Here is a 25657-nt window from a genome sequence, read left to right as displayed (position 1 = left end):
CATATAAATCCCTAACGTTTTAACACTCAATCTTGACTAATAAATTAGTATCTACATTAACGGGTTGATATCACAGGTTGGAAACAATCAAATTTTTGCATGAAGGAGGTAAAATTCTAAGCTAGCCAAACAAGCTAGTGCGGCCCCGAACTTTTCTTGATTTGGTTTTCTTTTGGAGGTAGACTAACAGCAAATCATCAGATATCCATACAGAACTCACAGCAATCTTAGAAAATCTATCTATATTTACGGTTAGAGTATATATATATATATATACGCCTTCGTCGATATTTTACAAGCACTCAGGCTTACACGCCATTGCACTTGCACACCACTAGCGCAAACTCCAATCCCATCCTTCTGTAAACGGGGATTTTTCATTTTTTTATGATTAAGATACATTTCTGAGAAATAATTTAGGATTAGTACACGTTACAGGAACACAGATATCTATAACTATACTACTATACATTGTACATATTTGTATAGAGTATACTGGCTGGTCCAGGCAGGCATATAACCCTTTGATAATTCTTGACAACTTACTTTTATATAAAAAGCTAAAGCTCTGGCTAAGAAAAGTCAATGGGTAGCTGAATCAAGTCTCGCCAATGACATATACGACACAGCAGGTGTGACTCAAACAAACGATTCTCCACATAGATAACTGTCTCTACAAAGACTCATGGATGACCCATTTTATCATAGTAGATAATTTACTCGAAACTAGATCTACTGTTATGCTACAATTTTGCACAAACTACATACATAAAAGCTCCGTTCTACACATTTAATAGCCATACGCAGCCATCCTCTGCCGGTACCAACCTGCAAGAAGATGTTGGCGACACCGTACGCTTTTCCTCTCCTAAGGTCCAAAATGCCGATGTTAGCGCCATCGCCAATGTCGATGGGCTCCCAATCCCTGAGGTTCTTCTCATTAGCTTCGATAAGTCTACTGAAAAAGTTTGTTGCGAAGTCGTTAGCCAGACACAAAAGCCTTTCGCTACGGCGAACTCGAACCAACGCACTCTGTCGTTTCGCCGGGTTGTTATTTTGGATCACCGAGACATTTGATGATCGCACTTCGTCACTACCTCGATACGCAGGACTTCGCAAATTGTAAAATACATCTAGAAAACTCCCGTAGATATTTCGGAGTCCATCAGATTGGTCTACATCATACCCAGCACCAAAACAGATTTCACTTAGAAAAACAAAGTACATTAGAACGCTATCTCTGTTTAACATTTCCACAATGTTTAGAGAACGTTCCGTCGACACGTAGTGGCAGGTAGTCAAACAGTTTGAACTTCAATTGAACTGGAAAAATAATTTGATGAAATGATTATAATGATGAATTTTAATATGAACATGTCCGCATAAATTTTATCGTCGGATGCAGTTGCTTTTAGCATGAAGACCATAAGCTACCGATAAGAATCCAATAGCGTAGGCTTTTTCATGTATTAGCAAGGGATACAGATGAACTCGCAAAGAGTTCGCTGATTGACCCAATTTGGAAACGTTACAATGCCACAAAGCACGCTCTAGCGGCGAGAAGCATCCGACTTTTTGCCAGCTGTTGTAAATCATCACAGGCGTCCACTACTAAGCCGCTATATATTAAAGAAGAAACGTGCACGCTATATACATGAACAAACAGAAAAAAAAAAAAAAAAAAAAAAAAGACTCTTCAAAATCGACTCTAACGATTATGAAAAGTGGGTCGGCGACAATCGACAGCAACAGTCTGCCCATTAAAAGCCCCCGTTCAGGTTCATATCTTTTTAGAGTTCCACGAATTTTAACTGTCCTTCAGCCCTCCTGAAATATTAAAGGCAACTGAGAGATAAAAAGCTTCGATCCCAAGTAAAACTTTGCCCAATTGATGGCTCTAATTTTTTTATCGTTAGATATATAGGTGTATTTTTGAGTTGCGTTGTTCTCTCTCGTTTGGGAAATGGCGAAACCTATGGAAATTTTCAGTGGCAAAGAAAGAATTTCGGTTAGTGATTACTCTATTGCGTGTAAAGGTTACGTTGGTATATAAATAATGTCTGCCTTTGTTTACTAGTACCGTTTTTTAGATGTTTGTTTGTTGAAGGCCAGTACTATATACAGAATCTGGGACAAACAGTTACAATAAAACTTGCTATCGTTATAAATTACACAGAAGCGAAAAATAAGAAAAGGGAAGAAATAGGCTAAAACAGCTATTATTTATTCACCAACCCATTACCCTAAGATTTTCGGTGTATATTTCTAATATTCTCTTAAAGCACTTTTTTGTTTATTTTACTTTTATGCAGCGTACGCCCAAGGTAAATCTAGTTATTAAGCGATTTCTTAACTTAATCGGACGTTAAATTTAACAACAACAACAATTATTGAAGTACTTAAAAAGATATATTATTTATTGTATGATGTAAGAGTGAATTTGAGAAAATAACACGAAAGGAAAAAGCTAAAGTCGAGTGAGATCGAAAGGAGCAGAATAAACGACCCCCTGTACCCGCTGTTCGAATCTGAAAATACAAATATTGAAGAATCGTATTTTCGCAAGGTCCTTCTTTCTGTAATCTACAGTCTATGTAACACCGAATAATACACATAATAAACTTAATATTTATCTACATACTCGTTTGAATCTCATTGGCACAGTCCTATTTAGCAGGCTTCTCGTATATGTTCCGTTTAGTGCGAGGCCTGAACATCTCCTGGTCTAATAGCGAACTCTGTTCTTCTAACAAAATTCCGTTTTGCTTTATTTAAGCTAAATCTGTAGCTTGTACGCAATATTCGACTGAGCTGACCGATTACGTAAGCTTGTTTTACGAAGACTAGCAAGGCTAAATGGGCCAAAATTTGCATCTCGTTATTGTTATTACATTTATTGTTATTACGTTATTGCTATTACAAAAACCGGTAGTGTATACAGCAGCAAACGCTTTCCTATTGTGCGACTGCCTGATGTACTTTAAGCCGCCAAACGAAATCATTTTGGAGAGAATATCAATTGAAGACGCCTGTGTCATTTAGTCATATAACCCATAGGCTGCGATTACATAAGGGACTAGACGGATTATAAGAGTTTCGTATGAGAAATCAATCACTTAACAAAACTAAAGGTAAAGTGATTTTCTGGCTGGAAAAGGCTGTGCAGCCAATATTCTACCAGCAAACGTAAAGTGCGAAAAACATGATATATTCGTGGGCGACCTAACTAGGTAGGCCGAAGGTTATGGCTTGCCTATGATAGGTCCTTACAAGATTCTCGTGCGCATTGTAAAGAGGGCTTTTAAGTTACGCATTTACTGGCTCACTGACGAGTTGCATATTTATTAAGAGCAAGGGATACTTGTGCACCGTTCAAGCCATACAAGCCAATTTCATCAGGGGCGGCATGGTCTAGGTGGCTAACGTAGTGGCCAATGTGGATCTGTTTTAATGCGTTGCCATAGTAAACAGGTGTGTACATCCCTCACTGATTCAAATTTCAACGTATCATAGGCATATCGTTGCAATGGTGTATCATGAATTCAAATAAAGAGAAGAACCTAAAAAGGTTCAGCGAGGCTCATAGATCGAATAGTCAAAAACCCATTAAAAGAAACATGGCATGTTGTAGTTTACATCGGGGCTGGCACTTCGCAATGTAAAACTGCCGTCGCCGAGTTTTTGCGAGGATTGAAGTGGAGCGACCTATGCCACAAACCATTTTTTAGGTTAATACTTCACGCTTCAAATCCAGGTTGATTCAGTACGCAAAGATCGCGAGTTGGAAAAGTATCTTGATTATGCATGATATAAGTAATTATTTATGGTTGATTCTAACGTATGACCGTGATTGCCCACAATGTGATGTACATCTCGACAATACCGACTTGTCCAAACGACACCTATATGCAATATGATATATATATGCAAAAATCGTCAAAATCTCTTTCAGAAACAGTCACGTGTAACATGTCGCCTAACAACGACGAGCACGTTCTAGGACAATGAGTGCGAAACTTGAATGCCTTAGTTTAACTAGAAAAGGTTAGGAAAAGAGTATTTCACTTTTTTATCGTTTAACAAAGTGCGAGAGGTACCTGGCTATCCTATATAGCCGCTACTTTTTTCAAAATTTGGGCAAAAAATCCATTGCAATTAAGCACTAACGTTTCTTTGCTAGAGAAAAAAAACGGGGCAGCCCATACAGCACCCGTCCCATATGACTCCGCCCTTCTTCAATATGATTTTATTGTGTGGAAATGACGTACGTGTGCATTTTAGAAACTTGATTTTTTACCTTAGTTTTTGTTTGCCTTTACTAAACTCAGTTGAAAAATTAATGATCGCCTTCAATGACAGAACATATCGAACGTTAGTCGTATCCAGTAATCAACTGAGCATACCTAAAAAATACCAATCGAAATAGCGGCCACGCTCGCCTCCCACAGCTCTGGCCATATAATGCATAGAAGATTTCACCCCATTTAAAATAAAAATTGTTGTTTCCGTCGCGGCTCTACTCAATATAATATGGCACGAGATTGAGGACTGGAACGAACGAAACTGAACCGTGCGACTCACTAATTTCTTTTACTTCAGGCCTATTTAGGCATTGACGAATATGTGTTCTGCCCTTCGAGGTTTCTTTGGTCAACAGTAAATAAACTGAGCACCGTTTTGCTATTCAACAGTCACAGAAGATGGTTGTATCGCATTTGTTGGTGTACTCACGTGAAAAGCTACCAAAAACCCCTTGTTTTCGCGTCCTCTATGCTTTGTTACTGGGAGGCTGAGACATACTTTACAGCCTTCCCATGTGTGTAGTGTTGCTAGCCATGATTTCACATGGCTACGACTCGAATTGTGCTTGCAATCAATAGAGGCTCACCACATCACACAGTCGAATTAATAGGGCATTAACTCAACCAGCGGGAAAAATCTCGGCGCCAGTCAGCCATCCATATGTTTCTATTAAGCAGCGTGTTTTATGCGATTTTGTTCTGGTCCTGATTTAGGCTAGCTAGCTTCTTTTTGCCTATTTTCTTTCTACACTGGCACAACATATTAGAAAAGTGACTCACTTCTATCAGAAAAAGTTTTCTATTTGTGTTTTTTATTACTCTATTTTTCTTTTCTAAAAACATGCTCAATCGAAGAATCAAGTACTCATAAAATGTGAACTTTGAATACTTATCCCGTATAAAATCACATTACAGTTTAGACACCACCGTTATGCTCATGCGGCCATACTGAAGAGACTATCTACATGTTGTCTTTCTAATGCTTGAAAGATGCCCTCCATCAAATGGATACACATGCAACTATTTACTTTATCCAATCAATGATTGCAAGAAAACGCTGTGATTTATCACTAAACAATAAAATAGTCGTAATCTGCGGTGATTCATCGTTTCCGTTATATTTCTGCCATGACCGCATAAGCGTCGAGATAAGTTTCGTGGCAAACCGAAATGGTGCCGATGCTTCTGCTGCCGGTACTGGCATTTTGTCTTTGCTGTCAAGAGAATATAAACAGCAGCCATCCAAGCCAAATGTTACATATACAATACATTCAAATAGAATGTTCAGCCGTCAATGTGCTTAAATAGTTCTCAATGTTGGGGCATTTACTGGCGCGCGGTCACGCTGTTGCAGTGAAACAGATACGAGGATCAGTTTAGGTAGCGAGCCCACTAGATGAACGTCGACGAAGTAGAGTATCGACTTAAACAAGAAGACGATGCTGATAATGTTATTTTTGAACGTTCCTACTGCTGTTCATTCGAATTTCTACATAGGAAAGTGACGGCGTGCTTGTTCGCGGTCAAGGAATGGATAAGAGAGGATGGGGCGAAGATCGTTCCCTGGCCCAGTCAAATCTCTCTGCTGTGCTCAATAGATGGGTTAGAGGATGGTTGTAGCGGGTTAGTCTACATGTCCCTTCTCGTGTTAGTCGGACGGTGCTAGTGAAAGTAGAACTCGCAACACTTTAATCTATGGACGGAGTCACTAAATCAACTGGACAGGATTATAATGACCATTTTGTCGAGTGAGTAGACTTCTTTGTGTACGTAGGGAGGCGCATGTATGTACCAACATGTCCCTCTTATACAGCATCTACATTTGAATTGAAACTATGAATTAATCAGAACCTAATGCTTGTATATTATGGATACGTGTTTCTACAGAACCTTGAACGGGTCAGCTTGCCTTGAGATAAAGATAAAGCGACGCTGTGATTAGCGCTCAGTCTTTTCATATCGATCTTCGACAGAATAATGGAGCCTAATTTGTATTTTTTTACTCAAAGTTACTTCGTTAAATACGTCTCCCTAGTATTGCAGTGGTAATGTATTCTATTAAACCAGTTACATATACTTCTTTTGAAATTAAAAAAAAAAAAAAAAAAAAGATTTATTCAACGTTGCGAACCTTTAGTTGGACCTTTCGTGAGAGCCCCCGGCAAAACTCCTCCAGCCACTTAAGTCCTTCCGTCGGCAAAATCAATACGGGGCTTAAGTGTTTGTCTAAAACTACTTCAGCACGAAAACACCGGACGAGCCCGCAAAAAGCGCATGAAGTCTACGAGAATCTCGATGAAAAACGGTCCGCCGCCAATATCATGGTAAATACAAGCAGAAGTAACGAATCGATATAAATATGCTTTTATTACGAAACCAATAATTACTGCTCACGACATTATGTGTAGTTATAGCCTCGTCAATTAGGTCATTTTCGATTTTTAGAAACTGCCTTCATAAATCCCTTAGTTCCCTTAAATTACACAAAATCTTATGGAGTTGTCCAGTTAAATAGCTATTGCCAGCCTTAGCGGCATAAACTTTTTGGCCATAGTGTGTTTCAGTTACCCAAGAAATAGACCTCAGTCAATTGAAATCGAATATCTAAAATGAACTCCCGGTCTTACGTACAGGAGAAGGCTTCAAAGATCTATGCTGAATAGCTTCATTAGGATACAGACAATGGTCTTTCGCGTGATAAACACTAAAATGTTTGATCTGATGATTCCTTCCTTCAAACGAATTATAGTCTTTACGGTGACTGAGGGAGACTAAACATAAAAACTTTTCTTCTTATTCTACGTTCACCAAAACAAAAACATAACTAGTAACTACGTGGTCTAGTTTGTCTACGTAATTAAATCCAAAGAACAAATAAAATACTACAATCGAATTCAAACATAAGCCGGAGATTGACTCAGTGAATATTAATCACTAAAATTGATGGAAAGTTATCTTTAGTTCATTACTGAAATAATTACAGTTTTCGAGATGCTTATCTCTATTGGAAAAGAGATCATGCTGCTTTGTGCATTTATATACAAGCGATGCTTATTACAATCTTCAAAGAAAAAAATGGCTTTGAAGTACCTTCGAGCAACGCTATATTGCGGAACGATTTGCGGACCTAGCAGACGCTGCATCATGTACGCCATAACTAAAGGATTATCTAATCAATATTCACAAAATAAATGAGTCTGTTTATATGAACAGATTTGACGGTCTAGTGTCTAGCAAATGCGATATTGAACACTGACGCGCAAATTCAACCCTCGATTTATCCAGTTGTGTAAAAATTAAAAATCTCGATGAGGATTTTCGCAATTTAAATTTATACGTCAGTGTAACGTAAATTTTTTAATTTAACAAACATTTCAACTGATTGTTTGTTTTTTAGTCTTTACAACTTTTGCTCTATATATGGACGAGGTTCTTTTGAATTCGAATAAATTTAACATACGTACACCAGGAGTCTGTTAGCAAGAGTGTTGTTCATTATGCTGAAGCACATCCATTTTAATACAACTATATGAATCAAGACCTAATCAAGGTGCTTTTAAATTCATTATTAAATAAATTACTCCAATTGAACTCGACTGTGTGCTGTCCGTATGCGAGTGTACATAAAGGAAAATCGAGTCCGCCAGGATTCGAACCTGGAATCTTCTGATCCGTAGTCAGACGCGTTATCCATTGCGCCACGGACCCTTGAGTTACATTTTCGTCGGGAAATTATTGAACCTTGTGTATCCCATTCAGTTATGTCACCAAACGACTGCACACTACAGACGCAATTAGACATGTTAACCTTTAGGTAAAGACCCACGTGATTAGTGCATTGTTACTGTACGACAATGATTACATAGATTAATCAAAGAAAATTAGATAAACCTGTAAAAAATATATCCAGTATTAAAACACGGCTATACAACATCAAAGGTGTTCACTGAAAGGTGCGCGAAATCTGATTTAATAGTCGTCCATTTTAATACCAAAAAAACTTATCACTTTTCCATGTATCATGTATACGCGTAGAGGTATTAACATGACGTTTACAATAGTTTTACGCAAGGACTTCTCGGGTTTAAGAAACACTAAAATTATATGTCGGGCTTGCCTGACAAAGAACGGTCAGCTGTCACAAGTATTTACTTCAAGTCTATTCGTAAAGAAATAAGCATTTTAGTGTAACATATGGCTCTCACAGGAAGTACAAAAACTATATAATAATGTGTTTAGTGTCTTTGTTAAAGGCTTGAGTCTCTAATTATCGTGGCATCGTCGAGGTTGACGTCTTCTGTAAATTATAAGTACTCGACAACTATATTATTTTTTGTTTTACATGTCATCTTGAAATAGGCTGACCTTTCTTATAAGAAACTTTGTCATACTGTTTTATCAAAAACGTTTCAATAGAACCAGGTCTTTTCTCAGTTGCTTCAACATCCGACGAGTGTATGGAACTCTTGCGGTTCTTGTCGCCCGTGGTTGAAACGTGTTAGAGCGGATTCTCGTTCCGTCGGCCCCTAGGCAACCGAGCCGTTGAACGAAGGAGAAAACGAAAGGGCGAGTTCGTTTGCGGAAGTGGATACCGCCGCTACCGACCCCAGTCAGTGCGCGATATTGAGACCACTGCTGAAAAACCTTGTTTCTCTCTATTTCTACAGTGAGAGTGCACCCCTGGTGACCCCTCCGACGGAACGATTGTCGTGTTTTCTGTGAGGGCTTTCCTACTTCGTTTTAGCGAATGTGCAGGTCTGTAGCTGTTCCCCTCTTTGCCATTCAGCTGTCCGCTGTGCTGCGCATTGAACCCTCTGCTGGCCTTATCTTCCATGCGGCACAAGCCCCTATAGCTCTCAAGCTAAGATACGGGTGGCTGAGACGCACACTGAAAACGACCACAAGAATAACACTTAAAACCTCTCCAGCAAGCTGCTTCTACCGCCTTTGCTAGCCTGTCCCCTCATGGTACGGAAGCTCTTCTCTTCTCTTGTCGAGAATGAGTCTTCTTCGTGGCTAGCCTTCATGCTGTCTTTGGCCTTCTCCTACATTGGCTTGCCTGCAAGGTATCGCCACTGTACTGTTCCCACTGACATTATTCCCGCAGGCCTTCAACCGCTGCCACTGCCACAGGCACTATCCAGGCAGACAGCTTCGGGTAACGAAAAGGTTGTCATGGCGAGACGTCGAGTACAAGAGCTTTGGAAGAGCTGAGGCCCAATGTAAACTCGACGAGCAGAACCCCCCGGGGCGCAATTTTTACCTGAAGATGATATCCATGCGCAGCACAGTTGCTGCTCTTAGTGCTGGCTGTTTGTCTGGGTACGTTTGCTGACCTGTTCGTGGCCTGACATGCACGTCCGCATGCTGCATAACCTCTGCGCATGGACTGTCGACACTTCATGCTGTCAGCCGGAAGCAAACACCAGTGTTACCTATACACAAAGCAGGACAGCGCTCCCATTTTGGGGCACAGTAGGACAGTGAACCTGCTTTGTGGGGGCGCATCGCAAACACAATGGCCGTACGATGAGATGTGGTTATTTAGTTAGTGCGCGTCCTTTTTCAGTTTGTCTGTTTTTCAGTGATAAGAATTTCCATTCATTGGCAGACGGACGTTAGAGTTTATCGGACAGTGTGTTAGTGATCCCAATGTCAACTCGAGCAGAAGATAGCCATACGACTGTATGTATGCTCATGATGTTAGATGAAATGCAAATCAAACTAAAAGTTTCATGACAGATAACAAACGGAACTTTATTATCTAAAAGAGGTAGTTTCTATTTAATAAACTGACCTACTCGAAGTGGCACAGCTTCAAAGCTTTTAAAAAAAAAAATAGTAAATTTCAACTAGAACTAATGTGAATAATGATGTCCACTCACTTGGAGATCTTCATTGAGGGATGGAATGAAAGAAAAAAAATATACGTAAAACTCATATACTTGTTAGTATTATGATTTTGATTTTCAAATGTGTTTTAAATGTTCGAATCGTATGCTTGTTGGAGATCGCGAAGAGCCACATAAGCTAAAATTGGAAACGAGATTTTTTCACCTTCCACGAATGATTTCAAAGGCCCAGTTACTAGAAGCAGTCACGATTTTACATTGGCGAGACATGACACGTGCAGACAAAGGTAAAGCACGCTTACGTCCATTTGGTTTGTTTTAGGAACGAAAACGTATGGAACGCTTAAACGTGGCGCTAGATCGACTACGAAACCGAATTCCAGCTGCCGGCGAGAACAGCAAACGTTGCTCAAAAATTAAGACGTTAAAATTGGCCATTGAATACATACACGATTTACAGGTAAATTTGTCAACGCTTAACCAAAGTACGTTACTAATAGTAAAAACAATATTGTCGACGTAATGGACGAATAAGGACAAAGAACACTGCAAAAAACAGATGCTACGGTGTCAGTACAAAATTAATGCAACAATTTTGTTATTTAATATACTAGTAAGAATGAATAAAGGGTCACATTTTTCACATAAATTGTGTTCTATATATTTGTACGATGCAAAAAATGGATTCGATTAACACTTCTTAGAACTTTAAGATAGAAAAGAAAAAACCGTATGAAACAGTCAAGAAATGAATTTGAACTTGGCGTGGAGTGCTAAACATCGTCGCATCTCTATCTGATTAAAGATATTGCGTTTGTGTTCCGTTGGCTGAGAAGGGTCCGGAAAAATACTTCGAATTTCGTTCTTAATATAAAATATGTAAGAAATGTAAGTTTGGCTGTTTTCAGAAGTTATTAACGATGGAAGAGACAGGATCATGGAATCGACGCCATTTTGCTTCTAACCACCAGCATCACGGCGAAATGTATCGTGGCACAGATAGCATCCAGCCATTACTCTATAACGTACCTACGACCTACACTTCATCATAGGATTAATCCATTTCATATCCGACGAGATACGTTGATTTGAAGAATATCACCAATCTAGCTATCGTGGTCTGTTTCCTGAATAACTAACGCGATCTTTTGGTACGCGCTCGTGCTCAGGTCGTATGCCGTTCGGATTATATTACTGGACTGTTTCGTTCATTAAGTCCCAATTTTGTGTTTCAGTTAGTCTTATCCATTTGATGTACATGTCATAAAAGGTGTGAACTTTTGAGGGACGGATTTGTTTTCATGATAACTTCCATATATTTAAAGACATGGCCGCTAGATTTTGGTTGTCATATACAATAACCAAAAAACGATTTCTACCGCACCTTCTGTTTTGGACCATCTGTTGGAAGTAATTTCATCCCTAATCGTTTTTTCTGTTAACAATTCGTTATCCATGACTTTGTTGTGCGTAAATACATCATATATTACGTAAAAATGATCATGGCCTGATTGAGCAAACACAAATTGTTGAGAACAGAAATTAATCTCGAAGTTATTTGTTTTAATTACATAATTTTCACTATGCGATTTTATAACTAGCGCGACTCACTTTATTTTATCTAAAATTTAACTAATTTCTTCGCTCTCTCGATGTTTATTCATTGAACAATTAGTTCTACAACATTTGCGTCTTTCTTACGCAATTACACACATATTCTTATCGTACCAAAACAGAAACAAAGATCAATACTTGTTTACCTTCCAGGTAGATTTCTGTCGAATTACCCTTAGCAGCTCTAGCTAATTCCGTCGAAATTGCACAGCACAAGGTCAGATGTCGTTTGCAAAATAGCTAACCAGAACATCAGGTGACCACTGACCTTTATGCAGTCATTTAGCGATCTGCCGCTGCATGTGACGTCCATGAGGCGTACGCCGAAACGCACTTTCTCTCGGACCTCTCAAAGCTGAATAGTTTCGCCAGGCATTCCATGAGCATCGGTGTCTCTTCGAGCGATTACCATGATAGAATCCGACACCCGCTAGAGTGAATCTGTTTACTGACTCCAGGCGTGTTTCTTCCCCAGAACCTCTCCTAGCCCCTCGATGTAGCCTTCTATTGCACCTTGTGATGGCACCCATCTTTTTACAATGCCCCCTCATCGGTGTATGTTTACCCCCTTCGTCCACCAGACAATTGGCTTAGGGGTACTTTTTATATCATGTCTTTCCTCCGCACCGCACCGCTCAGTTCGGTTGATCTAGCGAGTACGCGAAAATTTGTCCACTTCGTTCAACAGGGGTTTCAGCATGTATGGTTCACTGGAAGGGTGGCTGGATCGTCCGCCAAAGCGTCGACTCCAGTGCGCCTCAACGAGCTGCTGGAATGCCGCCTCTCGGGTCGACTTCAAAAATTCAAGTCGATTTACCGATTAAACGCTTTTTAGACGCCGTTTATCGCTAGCTGATATCTATGAAGCGAGATGCACTCTAGAGGTATTTGCAGATGGCGTTCCATGACGATCGTCGGTAACGGTAGATGTTCTCTCGGGATCGGGTAGTGATTATTCGAGTAGGTCGCTCCTTTTCCGCGTTTTTTCGGTAGTCAACAAACATCCCCTCTTTCGTCTATTATATGTGGACTATGGGTGTTATAGGTGTGGGTATGTGGGATCAAGACTAAGCGGCGACCAATGATGAGGTCCGGAGTTTTTGTGACATCTGAAGCGTAAACAAAATAAGCGTCGACTTCGGAAGAAAAAACACTTCTAACTATATATGAGCCCGTTTTCACGTACGAATCGTTTTGCAGAAATTAATCAAATCAGTCTGTCGTGTGTTTGTTGAATCTTTGCCAAGAGCAGGACGGGTACTATATTCAATATTAATATAACAAAGATGCGGAATATATAATGAAACTTGAACCGAACTTTCATCCTAATCAGTAACTTCAGCAGAAACGTTGCGACATAGATATCGCTTTAGCTTGTTTCGAATTGAACTGTTTCAGGGGTAATTGAATTTTGGTAATAGCGAACGTTATCGTATAGCGAACATACCACAGAACGATAATATTGTCATTACTCCGTAAAGTGCTGCTCTATCGATTCCAAGTCTACATTTTTCTATAAGCAAATGTAATAGAAGATAATAACTGAAAGTATGTTTGTGCGGTATATACGTTAAAAGAGCGCATATTTTAAGTGGCAGAAAATATATATAAAACCAGAGCAATGAAAAATTTTTATTTGGAACATAAAATAGAGAGAAATTGCAACATATAATCGTTTTCTATTGTATTCTGATACTGGTAAATAAAAGGATTTGGACGACAGAATAGCCATTGTTCTAGGTACTGTGTCTTGTAAAAACATCAACGCTATGCCACATGGGTATTATAGGAACACAGAAATTGTTTGTTGTGTTGCACATTCTTTACTGTAATGATATGTGGATCTTTTGCTACATTATCAGGCGCGAAATGAAGACCCTCCAGTTGTCATTCATGATACGTTTTTGACCCGTTTACGGAATTTTGGCTTAAAGTGATTTTATTAGGAAACATACTTCTTCAAGATGTGCTAAACAAAACATTTTACATATCTCATCATTGACCAGGATGCTATTTGTGTGAAATGAAGAACAAAAGTAACAGTTCGATAAGATTGATTTATTTTTTGGGAACTGTGTTCATACACAACACTACAACGCTCCATAAAAACCTACGAGGCGTATACTAAAATTAAACACTTAAGCATATGAACATGTTGTTTCCAAGAGATCATGGCCTAGCTTTAGACGAAATGTACTGGCACTATTAGATGTCATCCAGCTATTAAAATGAAATCACCTACATAAAATTCTCGCCTTCTCACCATCTCGCCTCCTATTAGGTACACCAGGCCTCGGTAGCGCAGTAGGCAGCGCGTCACTCTCATAATCTGAAAGTCGTGAGTTCGATCTTCACGTGAGGCAAACCCGTGATCTTTGCACAAAATTAGCTTCCCACAATAACTGAACATCTATACCGACTCAAGGATTCTCTCCGCTACGAGTTACATTTAGAAATTTCACGTGAAACGGCATCGTCAAGCGCACGAAATAAATATGAACAGTGTCGTAATCACAGGCGTCGTTGGTTCAGTAGTAGAATATTTGCGTGTGATTTTGGTAGGATGGGTTCGATTCTACCAAAGTACACCGCGAATATCCCGTAACAAAGATCGAGGTTTGGCTCGGGTCAAGGTTTTTTCGTCGCTGTTTAACTACAGACTTACGTAAACTACAACCTAAAGAAAGAAAGAAAGAAATATTATAGTCTGAGTAATTCGACAAATTGTGGAATCAGACTGAGTAGCCCGCCTTCAGAACTTTCAACCATGTTTTTGAAATTGGAAAATATGCACGGTTAGTTTTTTGGTTATTAGCCACAAAATGTTTTTCTTATGGAACCGTATCTGACGTACTGGATCAGCAGATTATTCTAAATACTTCTTGTACCTTTTCGTTATGAAAGAAAATTTATTGTACATCCACAGTCAGTGTCACTGAAAATCCAGAAATTTCCTTGTTTCGTGTATTATACCCATCTTTGCAGCGGGAATTCCATGAACAAGAGTGTGGGAAATGGTAAAAGATTTTGCTTAGTGACAAATGGCTGAATAAAATTCAAAAGTTATTCGAATTCTGGTGAATTGATCTAAACGTTGAAACTGATGAAACGTGCACAAAAGAAGGTGTTTTGGATGAGTGGAGCATATGGACAGTTACGCCTTTAAGCAACAACGCTTTTTTTGATGTGAGGAGAGAAGCGTTTTCACTGCTACTTTCACTTGCAGTAATCAAGATACATATTTCGAATCAAAAGTTTTGTTTATTTCAACGACATCATAACTACTAGATTGAAATATATACACGATCCAGATGAGCGGAAACACTTTGTTCCACCCTCATCGCATAAGGATAATTACCTAGATAAGCTATTACGTACATTCAACTGCACACCCAATTATACTTCTTATGTACTATCAGTTACAAATGTAAAGAGAAACATAATGTAAGTACGTAATAACTTTGGTTTCACGTTTACTATTCTTATATATATATATATATATATATATATATTGGACGATATGGTCTCACATGACAGAGAGATAAATACATTCATGTTTACCTGTTAAGATTGCCATACATTGAGCACTCGCTCCTACGATTCAGTGGTGTCATTTTTTTTTGTCTACAAAAGCGCACTTCAGCTTCATGTACAGAGGGGCAAGTAACACGACGAAAACGCTCACTTGCTTTGTTATTCCACTTTTTAGCTTCAGATTTTCCAGAAAATTTATTTCCGTGTTCGAACGCACCGATGACGACGACGCGAAACCGAGGATCGATCATTTAGCTCGCTTCTCTTGGGGCCATGCTGATGATTCTAAGGTTTATTGCCACAAGAAAATTGTCGCTCGTCCGAAGATAACTCCAACACATTTTCGTGTCAACGCTTTTCTGCTTTGCTTACTTAGAATGTACATTCTAAATCCTTCCGTGTCATCATGCCAAAAGGTAGCAGCCATGCCTATGTTTGGGTTACCTTTTCGAAACAAAATAGGTTTCGTTACTTGAGCAGGCAAAAAAAACTTAGTTTTGATTCCACCTCTTCATATACGGCTAGCCCTCCCTTATACTGAAGACACGAGAACTTTACCACGACTATGAACATTCATGTATTTCAAATACGTACTCAAGGTAATCTAAATGTGCCATAAGTGGAGTGACGTTGTTCCTGGCGGGTGTAAATGACCGTCACGGTGGTCAACCGCCGTTCCCTACGGCTGCCATTGTAATGGTGGTAAGGCAATTGCACCTGCATATCGGTCAGGGGCCGTAGGTCAGACTTCGTATGATGAGCAGGATGAACGTGGCGGTGCTGTACACGGGATAGCCCACGTCCAAAGCGGTCCTGCAATAATCGAGCGAGGAAAATAAAAGGAAAAATGCGCTCAACATGAATGTCATCCAATCAGCCTCTGTTACTGTCTGATGCCACATATATCACTCTCTGTGGCGGTTTGTTTTAAACTGACGCTGTGGATCCTGTTGCATATAAAGCACAAAGCACGCACCCCATGCTGTTAAGAAAATTCCGAACCGGCTAAACTCAAGACAGTACTACAACGATTTAATTGGATCCAACCGCAGATCAGGTCACGCACTATCCGGTGATGTGCAATAAGATAACGCGGAAGAAAATCCGATTGCTGTCAGAACAGATTCTCAAAACATCAGGTATCTCTCACGCATTATAATTCAATGAATGGCATGTCATTCACGGTTAGGGAAGACACCACGTTATCCACTATAGGAACTTGATTTTTGAAAGGTCAATAGAGAGGTTCGGTAGCATCACAGTTTGGCTTACTTCATCAAGATAAAAAAGGATATAGCATTCGGAAAAATTTACGAAGGTAATTTGAATATGATTTTTTGAAAATTTGAGTTCCACAGAGACGACTTCAGGGAAAATGGAACAGCTATGAGAGGTAATTTGTTAATGGTTAATAGGATTTGTACCTCTGCCGCAGAGGTCTCGCATGCTACCACGGCAGGATTTGCTCCTTCTGTTGTTTTGCTGGTGTACGGAATGGTCACCAACATAAGCGGGAAGCTTGCCTTCCTGTGGGCCGTGCATGACGCCGCCCAGCTGACCGCAGAAAATGGCAACGACGAACAAGCCAAAAAGCAAACACTCCACGAGAAAGATCACCTAAACGGACGAGCAATGCACAAGGAACAATAATAAGATCAAAAATGAAAATTTTTAGCAAGCTTTCGATTAAGAATGACGAAATGTTGTGCACCTACACATTTGCTCATGGATACACCTAATGCATTTCTTACCTTGGTAAGAGGTCGACAACCTAGCTGAACTTTACTTATTATGAAATTATTCATCATGTGGCTGCTAGATACCAGGACGATAAATGAAATGGCAACTGAATAAATTCGTAACTAATTTACCGTGTGCATTAGCCGACTCTGACGATACTCAGAAAGGGATGAACTGTCAGCTTTTGGTGACTCGAAGTACCAAGAGATGCCTATTACTATTGTTCCGTACAGGCAAGTGATTACCGTGTATACCAGGAACTGCAGGAAGTACTTCCGATTCAACTCGCCCACGCAGTTATTGATCCTGCAACAGTTTCACAAAAGAGCAGGACTTAACTCTAAATCCGAAATGTGCTAGGTCCTCCCAAAGTTAAAAGTATCAACATGGTTCTTTCGAGATAAAAAAAAATTGGAAGATATTTATGTCTATGTGTATGTCTAACAAATAAGAAAAAATGTCGTGCTCAAAGAGCTAGATAGTTAATAGATATCCTCGGCATACTATACCGATACGTGTTTACATACATTGTTTTTATATAACCTCTAGCGTCATCGGTAGTTACAAGCTTGCAAAGAAAACATGCATTCCTTGCGATCAACACAGAAGCCAATGCTTGTCAACTAAAAACTGTTAATTGTTAGATAATCTAGTATAGTACAACAGGAACTGACTTTCAACGTGTTAGCCGGCGAATTCGATACTCGTTTAATATAATAATAATCTATAAACTGGTTTAAACCTTCTTTTTTTCACTAGTGTGCGATTCCAATCAACCATTATAGTCAGAAACGTTTTTTTTTTTGTAACAGTAGCACCGGTAATGTTCCAGAGTCACTAAACACGCGGCATACCATTTATTTCCCCCGTGATTTTCATCCCGCGTTATCCTGTATACGGCAAAAATGCAGGTGGTTTTTACGTACCAAGGACAGTGATGATCCACTCCTCGTATGCATCGGTCGCATATTCGGCAGTGGTACGCGTGGGGAGGTCGAAACGTCTCGCAGCGGATACAAATTGTCCAATCACCGTTCTGTAAGTTTTACCATTATTATGGAAAGGATGCTGTATACTAGATATGTATCGTACAATATTGTTTATTTACTATATTTGCTTGTACCATAATAGTTTTTAGACGATTGCTCGGATTCTGATAATTACGTACGCTTGTCTATTGTGCTAACTAGAATGAAATAGTTACAATTCGAAGATTGCTCGCTTGATATCTGAAGTTACTGAATTTGATGCTTACTGAATCGTGTCCGTAAGACGCTGAAGACTTACTGCGCAAGACCTTAACAACAATCACTGATCCCAACTATTTCGTTGTTGATAAACTTGATCTATATCAAGACATTAAAAATGCCTAAAAATGTGGTGTGGGTTAACATGATTGTTGCAAAAAAACACCTTGTTGGAAATGTATGAACTACTAAGCTAGCTAAAGTGGCGAAGGTGTGGTTACCAGATGTTCCTTCTGGTAAAACATGGATTTTAACGCCAAAAATGCAATTCATATGGTACATAACTACATCTAGCAGGGATATGGAGTACTTTACGATTGAAGCAAATCGTTTAGTTATTATCGTTAATTAAAATTATACATGGTACGCAACATAATTTTCAATGTTGTCATCATTGCTTTGCATTTGTAAGCCATTGTTTCTTTTCTAATGAATAGAAGCGGGCAAGTAGGAACAAATTTGCCTTTTTATATTTTGCTATACCCAGTACCGCTTTAACCCAACACGTGTTTTATCGGCCATACATTTAATAACTCACACAATATCGGTTTTGTAGTACAGTTGAAAAGTCGATATCGGTTTTTGGTAGCGGCACAACCCCTGGATCTCCAAAACTGGCGCGGCCGTGAGCCCACAGCGCCAGGATTAAGAATGTGTTGAATAGTACGAAATGCACTGCGCCCCATAAACTGCAAGGAAAAATATAAAGAAATTAGTCGAGCTTTAATATACGTATGAAAATACCGGTGTTCATTTTAAACATTATATGGGGTCATCCATTCCCGACGTATCAATGTTTATCAAACGTTTGCGTTACAACCAAATCGTCGATCGAGGTAAACTGCTGTTTACAAGAACCTCCAGAAGATGCGGTTTTATCATAGACTTGAACAGAAGCATTGAGTTTATCGAGTTTTTTTTACAATCCGAGGCCCAACATTTAGAACGATACCCGGCACTTTACAGTAGGCATTCTGCACCTTCTAAAACATTTTTCCGCTTTCGTGTGGAAGGGTTTTAAGTTCCTGGATCTGTAGCTGCTGACTTACGTCTTAGACGCTCAGGAAGAGTCCGTATGGAGGAAGTAGCTGAGGACATGTTAGGGAATCCGAACACATCAATTTCTCGCTGATCGAAAGCCTTCTACGGTTGAAACTGGACGACTTGGATAATATGTGGTTCCAACAAGACGGTGCTACCTGCCATTGCGCATTCGAAACCCCATGGTTATTGCAGAACAAATTTGGTGAACGTGCAATTCTCTGCGGGGCACCCACATCATGCTCGCCCCGTTCCTGCGAATTCATGAACGCGAATCCTGAACTGACTTTATCCTGTGAGGTATTTGACAAGCAAAATTTATAACCTTCAACGTTGAAGGAGCTAAAAGGAAGTATCCGACAACAAAAGTAGGCAGTGATGCCAGATTTTTGTAAAAAAATTTATAAGTGTGTGTATCATTTTAGCTCTGCAACGGAATGCCGATTCTGTCGTCCGAATGACGTTTTGTATACAACATTACGAGAAGCATGGCCATTTGCATAAAGATCTTAATACAATACATATTCGATTTAATTTTATGCAAATAAATTTCATTTCTGTGAGCTGCGTAAGGTAAATGCGTCAATATGATAAACTGTGGCTTCTGTGTATATTTAAATAAATTCTTAGTGTTGATATTTATTTCTATATTTTGATATTTATCTTCAATACCCACTGGTGTTGTCTGCTGGCTTTGAAAACCTGTTTACATCAAAGATACATAACACCGAACTTTTTTTTGTTTCGCTGTTGTTAAAAATTGCGTATAAGAGTACGTCCCATTACATACAACAATAATTCGCAATAATTACAATAACCGGTTGGATTCAAAAGCATAGCACACGGCACCTTTAGTTTTCTGGTCTTGTTTTTATATTTACTCGGTGTCCAGGGTATTCCAGGATTTTTGCCATTAATAATCGGCATGATAAACAAAGCATTCGTTTCTTACCATTATAACTTGTCTGTCTATTTTCTAACCTGAACCTTTTGGCTTATTTCATAAATATTAAGTCGTTTTTCTTTTTAGCGTATGCCTGCGTGAGGCCAGCACAAAAGCCCGATGGAGACCTATTGATCTTCGATAACACAGGGTAGCAGCAAGCAAACTAAATCAATTTTGCATTTCTGCACTTCATAGAGCAGGATCGAGCTATAACTAAATATGAAGGACATTATGTAACCTAAATATGATTAGCTTATCGTTTAGCTTATCGTTTTTATAGACATAGGTTATTTTGTCAGCCTGCAAATGCTGAGAACCGGTTGACAAAACACAATAGTCCTAATTTAAATCGTAGCGCGAAAACCGTAGCACATGGAATATGAAGAACATTTCAAAGTTAGCAGTTAACAGGCAAAAACTACGTGCTAAACTACCTTGATGCGGGCTCACGGAGATACCCAAAGGAGTGAGCAATGCTTATTGTTGTGTTGGACCTATCTCAATCAATTCAAAAACACTAGTTATGTTGTTCGAACTGATCCGTTTCTTTTCATTCATATTCCTGCTCAGTCGTCAGCTATGATGACGACGACGACTACCAGCGACTATATACGCCCAAGTGCTACGGTCAAACTTTAACACAGTGAGCAATCTCATGCACAATTCCAGAACTGAGCATAATACCAACTGCATCGTTAGAATAGAATATTATACTTCTATGACTAATAACATCTGCTTAGCTAGTTCGTCTACGGCGGCCGTGAGAACGACTGATTGGCTTGAGCAATGGTATCATACAATAAATAAAAACATGACTGCTGTTACTTTAAAGGACAAAGAAATCAACCCGAAAAATCTGCCCGCAAAACTGTTGACTGAGATCTAAATACGTTACGTGACATAACGCTATACAGTACGTTTGTAACGAGAAAAACAAGTAGCTTGGACAAATGGAAAGCGTTGCTAAACCTTACGGATAGAGAATCGTTAAGAATTTTACCTGCTGCTTCATTCAAGAAACGAATCAGCGTATGCTTTACACTGTATTGCAAAATATAGTTGTATAATTTTCATTATCGTAATAGAACCGCATTTTGATGTTTGACGGATGATCGAGTGAATTTAACTGACCCGGGCTTATTCCTTCTAATGTAGCAAAGGGGTCATACCCAGGTATGACACACCTGACGAGATCGACATTTGCATTTAGAGCGCTACTTCCTCTCGACAGCGATTCCTGCTTGAAAAATATCAGTAGAAGGTAATTTACATCAGCAGCCTTTATGTGCTGTTTGTCAAAACTTGAGTTACCCAACTAATATTACCTTACCCTTACACCCAACACTACCCTTACGAAATTTTAAAGCACTTTGTGATCACAGGCGTACAGCAAATCGCGTGCTCGTTAAACTTGACAGACAGTTGCAACTTTCAACTTACAAATACTGATAGATACATAAATTAATTGCTAAATGCAAAATGCGGATAGGCTCAAGTAATATAAGAGTGAATCAACAGGCACAAGAATACTGAAATTGAGCATAAGAGTACTAAAGATAAACGTATCGAAACTAAAAGCCGTGCATTAGTTCCGTTTGAGAATTGTGTTAAAAGATGTTTTAACGGAATTGAGCCAAGAATCGCCCTAAGATTACACCTGAACAAAACGTTACACTGCAATATACTGCCAGCATCAACTTTTGAACTCGTAAAAACAAGTTTTAATCGTAAAAAACATAATAACAGCAGTTTTTCGAGTATATCGTTTCTAGCCTAACCAGATGGATTGGACGCGTCGCTCCGCTAGTACAGTCGACGGCTTCCTTAATTTTTATTCTGAAGCTGTATAATTTTCCTTGTAGTTAAAATTATAGAAACAATTAGGGTCAGTTGCATCATACCCGAGATCAGTAAGAAAGCGCACAAACAAACAGTTGGTGAAAATGTTTTTTTCCTGGTAAAAAGCGGTCTCATCTTCTAAACGGCTAGCTACAACCGAAACAACAATGGTTGCACTTCCACTAAGCCGTCTGTTTTCAGTCTGTTTTGAGAAACGGCTAAAGCCCATATATATATTTTATACAATAGATAAATTATTTTATACAGACAGCTTTCGGACGGCAAAACAGAAACTGAAAAACCTCCAAAACGTCACAGATGCTATGGAACTGTCACAATTCTTTTGCTATGCTAGTGAGTGAGAACGCTTTAGCCACATTTATAGTAGACGGTTGTGAGGTGAATGACTATTGCAGACTCGTAGCGATGGAACAGAATTACAGATTTAGCTGACGACTATCTCATGACGTTCACATCTTTGTCCCTCGTTTTTTTTTTTTTACTAACGATCGTGTTGTATGATTCAGAACGAAGTTTCATCATTTCACCGACAAGAACCAATAGGGAATGCAACCTCATACGCTGTCGTAACCCCATAATAAGATAGGCAGAAACAAGAAAATATTAAGTTGAAAAATTTCCTCGACTTCCTATTATGACAAAATTCCTGTTGATTTAAGATGTTTTCAGTTGAATCAATAATATATCCGCCGCAAATAACGGCTATCAAGTTCACATTCACGATGGCCACTTGAGTTTATGGGCAACAAGACAAAGGTTACACAGTTACCAAAGTATATATACCCGACGGAAAAATGTTCGTAGGTATTTTTTGCACGGGGGCAAGAAGTTACATTTAATGGTTGAAATGCTTTATAATAGCTGGAATTGTTTAGTGAGTTGGACCCTTTATATGGACAAATGGTCCACCCTTCATTAAGAGCTACACCTTGGCCACCCCTCGCTGTTACCTAACTTATCGTGCCAACTGTCGAATGACCTCTGAGATTTGACCATGCTTGTAGGCGTCAAAGAGAGTTCTGAAATGACCAACGCACAAGTAGCAGCTGTTCGTTCGGTCCAACCGATTATTGGGGTTGCATAGTGCCGTGCTGTTCTAACTATTGTTACCAGCTTACTGCATTGACCTTCTAAGTACCCTCAGTGGGATTGTGCTCCTTTCACCGCATTTCGAGGAGGCACCTCAACGGAGAGAGGAAGGGAGAGAAAAAATCAGGTAGGATTAAAGAAGAAGAAACAGAGAATCCAAGAGAATACATTTCGTACCCCTGCAAGCCAATGACTTGGTCATTTGTAAGCTCACATCATACAAACACAAGAAGAGTGTAACAATCGGTGTCCGTTTAATGTTTGTCGCTTATGAATTGCAAAGGATAGACGTTTTTTGTTGATTGAGGATCTAGCTTTGTTCACACTGTACCTGTATACAAATATATGGTTATCGATTTGTTGAGAGAATTAAACTCTACCGAGCAACTACATCGCATATGAGTCGCCTCGACTTGCTCACCTGTCAGCTAGAACCGGTAGAATCATCCAGTAGATTAGCGCGTACTCCGCATACGCCACGCACCCGTATATTACCACTAGACATGATACACCGCAGACGTCAAATTTCGACATGTTTACACTGCGTAACATCAACAGCAGCGACCCACAGCGACAGCAGCCGACAAGAACAACAACATCGACACGATGAGAACCAAGGGCAATTTTAATTATAATATTTCACTGGCCATTGGTGGCCAATTCGTACATCACCGGTTATCGCCCTGAGCTACTGTTAACACCCGCCTATACTGCCGTATCTGCAATTCGTGCCGGCAGTGAACGTCAGGCTCGTCTCTTTATTTTTCGTCTGGTTTTGCACTCGTCTACTTCGTCGGCATTGTTCCACTGTTGTTTGTCGGTTGATGGACACCGCAGTCATCGACTGCGTCGGTGGGCTCCAGCCCGCTCTGCTCTGGTTTTCTGCAGTACTCCTCTTGCGTTGTCGCTGTTGTTGCGTACAATATTATTTTTACGCCGCGAAGCTTGTTGTGTCTACTAAGCAATGCTCCGATTATTACAAAATGGATACGGCTATTGACGGCGGCAGTGGTGTTGTGCCGTGCCACTGCTAACAGTGGTAATAACAGGATGAAGCAATATTTTCGACCGTAGTAGCGAAAGCCACCACCGCAGCAGCAGCGCCGCTACCGCAGCAGCAGCGCCACCATCAGTCAACTCCCAGCTGTTCTGTCGACAGATAGTGTCTAGAGAAAGGAAACTTTTATGCTGTTGGCAGCAGTAGGAAGCAACAATAACCGTAGCAGGCCAGGTGCAGTGGCAATGGGACACCTGGAATAGGACAAAATGTCCAAAGACAGATAGAATGTACGGAAGCTCTGCGTTACTTCGCTGTAAGTCAGGCAGACTGGTTTGGTAGGCAGACCAAGCCCTGAGGGCATCAACACGGAAAGGCACGACGGGAACCGAGAGGCACGTAATGAGCAGGCGCTGTATTAGTCGGCCTGTTTACTAACTTTTTGTTTTCCGCCTACACTGCCTTTCGTACGCGTTTACGTGACCAGCTCGCCAACCGCTCTCCGCTCTAAATAGTGTTAAAGAATGATAGCATGAAAGGGGCGAGCTATGTCTTCTGACTTGCCTTGTGGCTAAACAGACTATGGCAAGCTATACGATGGGAATGATAACGGCGGATGATCAGTTGACCGCCACTGTTAGGATGTGTAAACTGATCATCAGCGGCGATGTCAGTAGTACTATAGTACCTGATAGTACTAGTACAGTTACGATACGTAACACGTTAACAAAAAAACCTCAATCATAATTAATTTATGTATAAGACAAAAGTAGGGAGTACGTAAGCTTCTAGACTACGAACCTAATCGGTGAGTTCAGAGATGCGTTCTAACACATTGTCCAGTCTAATATTCGACACTGCTGTGCTGCTTGTAGACCGCTGACACGTTCTTTTCTTCGGTCAATTATTGCTACCAATCCATCGGTCCCAATCTGCTTGCGCATATTAACTCGACATGTTTCGCTTGCGTAGTTATTAGCGAGCTTGTCTAGGTTTTCGATAATCGCTGCTTCGACTACTCACTCCATGACGACGGATTTTATATAATATCCAGACATCGAGACACACTCATTGTTCAAATAAGTCGGTGATAGGTGTGGCAAAAAGAATCCAAGCAATAGGCATCCTACCGACGGCTAACTGGGTGACAGCCAAGTGTAGTTCAGTATTTTCGTACTCGCCATACCCAAATCAGTTGAAGTATGAAGGCAAGTATATCTTACTTCTTTAAGTGCAATGTAAATCAACGTACAACGATTCTTCTTTCACCATTGACGATAACCCCATATGCAAACGGGCCAAATCCTATCCTATAACGGGCGAACAAACGATAGCACACAAAGGGCACATTTCATAGAACGAGCACAATTTGAATATCGTGCTAGGATCGAGAATGTTTTACCTAGTCAGAAGTGCCCAATAAGCCAGCTAGCCGA

General features: G+C 39.9%; 3 protein-coding genes and 1 non-coding gene across 8 annotated transcripts in view; 1 reads left to right on the top strand and 3 right to left on the bottom strand.

Moving 5' to 3' along the window:
* The window catches only part of LOC111273893 (uncharacterized), a 3952-nt gene extending 2306 nt beyond the window's left edge, over positions 1-1646 (bottom strand). The window contains exon 1 of the mRNA XM_022855912.2: positions 829-1646. Within this exon, the coding sequence (XP_022711647.1) occupies positions 829-1251 (423 nt within the window). The 5' untranslated portion in view covers positions 1252-1646. The remainder of the gene's footprint in view (positions 1-828) is intronic.
* The window catches only part of LOC111273890 (transcription factor Atoh7-b), a 22157-nt gene extending 2671 nt beyond the window's left edge, over positions 1-19486 (top strand). Inside the window, exons 2-7 of one of the 4 annotated variants that reach the window (XR_002688094.2) lie at positions 5799-6049; positions 6413-6625; positions 10476-10613; positions 11062-14562; positions 17953-18079; positions 19302-19486. Coding sequence is in view for 1 of the 4 variants with exons in the window: in XM_022855909.2 (XP_022711644.1) it covers positions 5997-6049; positions 6439-6625; positions 10476-10613; positions 11062-11205 (522 nt within the window). In the remaining 3 variants the exon portion in view is untranslated. Of the gene's footprint in view, positions 1-5798; positions 6050-6412; positions 6626-10475; positions 10614-11061; positions 14563-17873; positions 18080-19301 lie in introns of those variants that run through there. The other 3 variants (XR_015310149.1, XR_002688092.2, XM_022855909.2) reach the window with 3 other exon arrangements.
* TRNAR-ACG (transfer RNA arginine (anticodon ACG)) lies at positions 7937-8009 on the bottom strand. Its single transcript has one exon. It is a non-coding gene; the product is annotated as a tRNA-Arg (tRNA).
* LOC111273889 (DNZDHHC/NEW1 zinc finger protein 11) lies at positions 15009-25657 on the bottom strand. 2 transcript variants are annotated; one of them, XM_022855907.1, is made up of 8 exons: positions 25023-25657; positions 23646-24475; positions 18827-18977; positions 17968-18077; positions 17173-17347; positions 16726-16918; positions 15896-16114; positions 15009-15745 (listed from the first exon to the last, which is right to left on the bottom strand). In XM_022855907.1, exons 2-7 carry the CDS (start codon positions 23774-23776, stop codon positions 16044-16046), a joined length of 831 nt encoding a protein of 276 aa, XP_022711642.1. In that variant the 5' UTR covers positions 23777-24475; positions 25023-25657; the 3' UTR covers positions 15009-15745; positions 15896-16043. The 2 variants fall into 2 exon arrangements, with proteins under 2 accessions (XP_022711642.1, XP_022711643.1); XM_022855908.2 differs by lacking the exon at positions 25023-25657 and having other exon boundaries at positions 23646-24989.

The sequence above is a fragment of the Varroa jacobsoni genome, unplaced genomic scaffold, assembly GCF_002532875.2.
Source record: "Varroa jacobsoni isolate VJ856 unplaced genomic scaffold, vjacob_1.0 scaffold_234, whole genome shotgun sequence".
In the NCBI taxonomy this organism is placed as follows: domain Eukaryota; kingdom Metazoa; phylum Arthropoda; class Arachnida; order Mesostigmata; family Varroidae; genus Varroa; species Varroa jacobsoni.
The sequence above is the reverse complement of the archived record's forward strand: the minus strand, read 5'-3'. Positions and strand labels throughout refer to the sequence as shown.

Coding starts and splice junctions, on each gene's coding strand:
- LOC111273889 (XM_022855907.1), bottom strand. CDS start 23,776: ATGTTACGCAGTGTAAACATGTCGAAATTTGACGTCTGCGGTGTATCA. Junction 18,078..18,826: donor TACTACAAAACCGATATTGT/GTGAGTTATTAA, acceptor TAAAACTTACAG/AACGGTGATTGGACAATTTG. Junction 16,115..16,725: donor GCGAGACCTCTGCGGCAGAG/GTACAAATCCTA, acceptor CGATTATTGCAG/GACCGCTTTGGACGTGGGCT.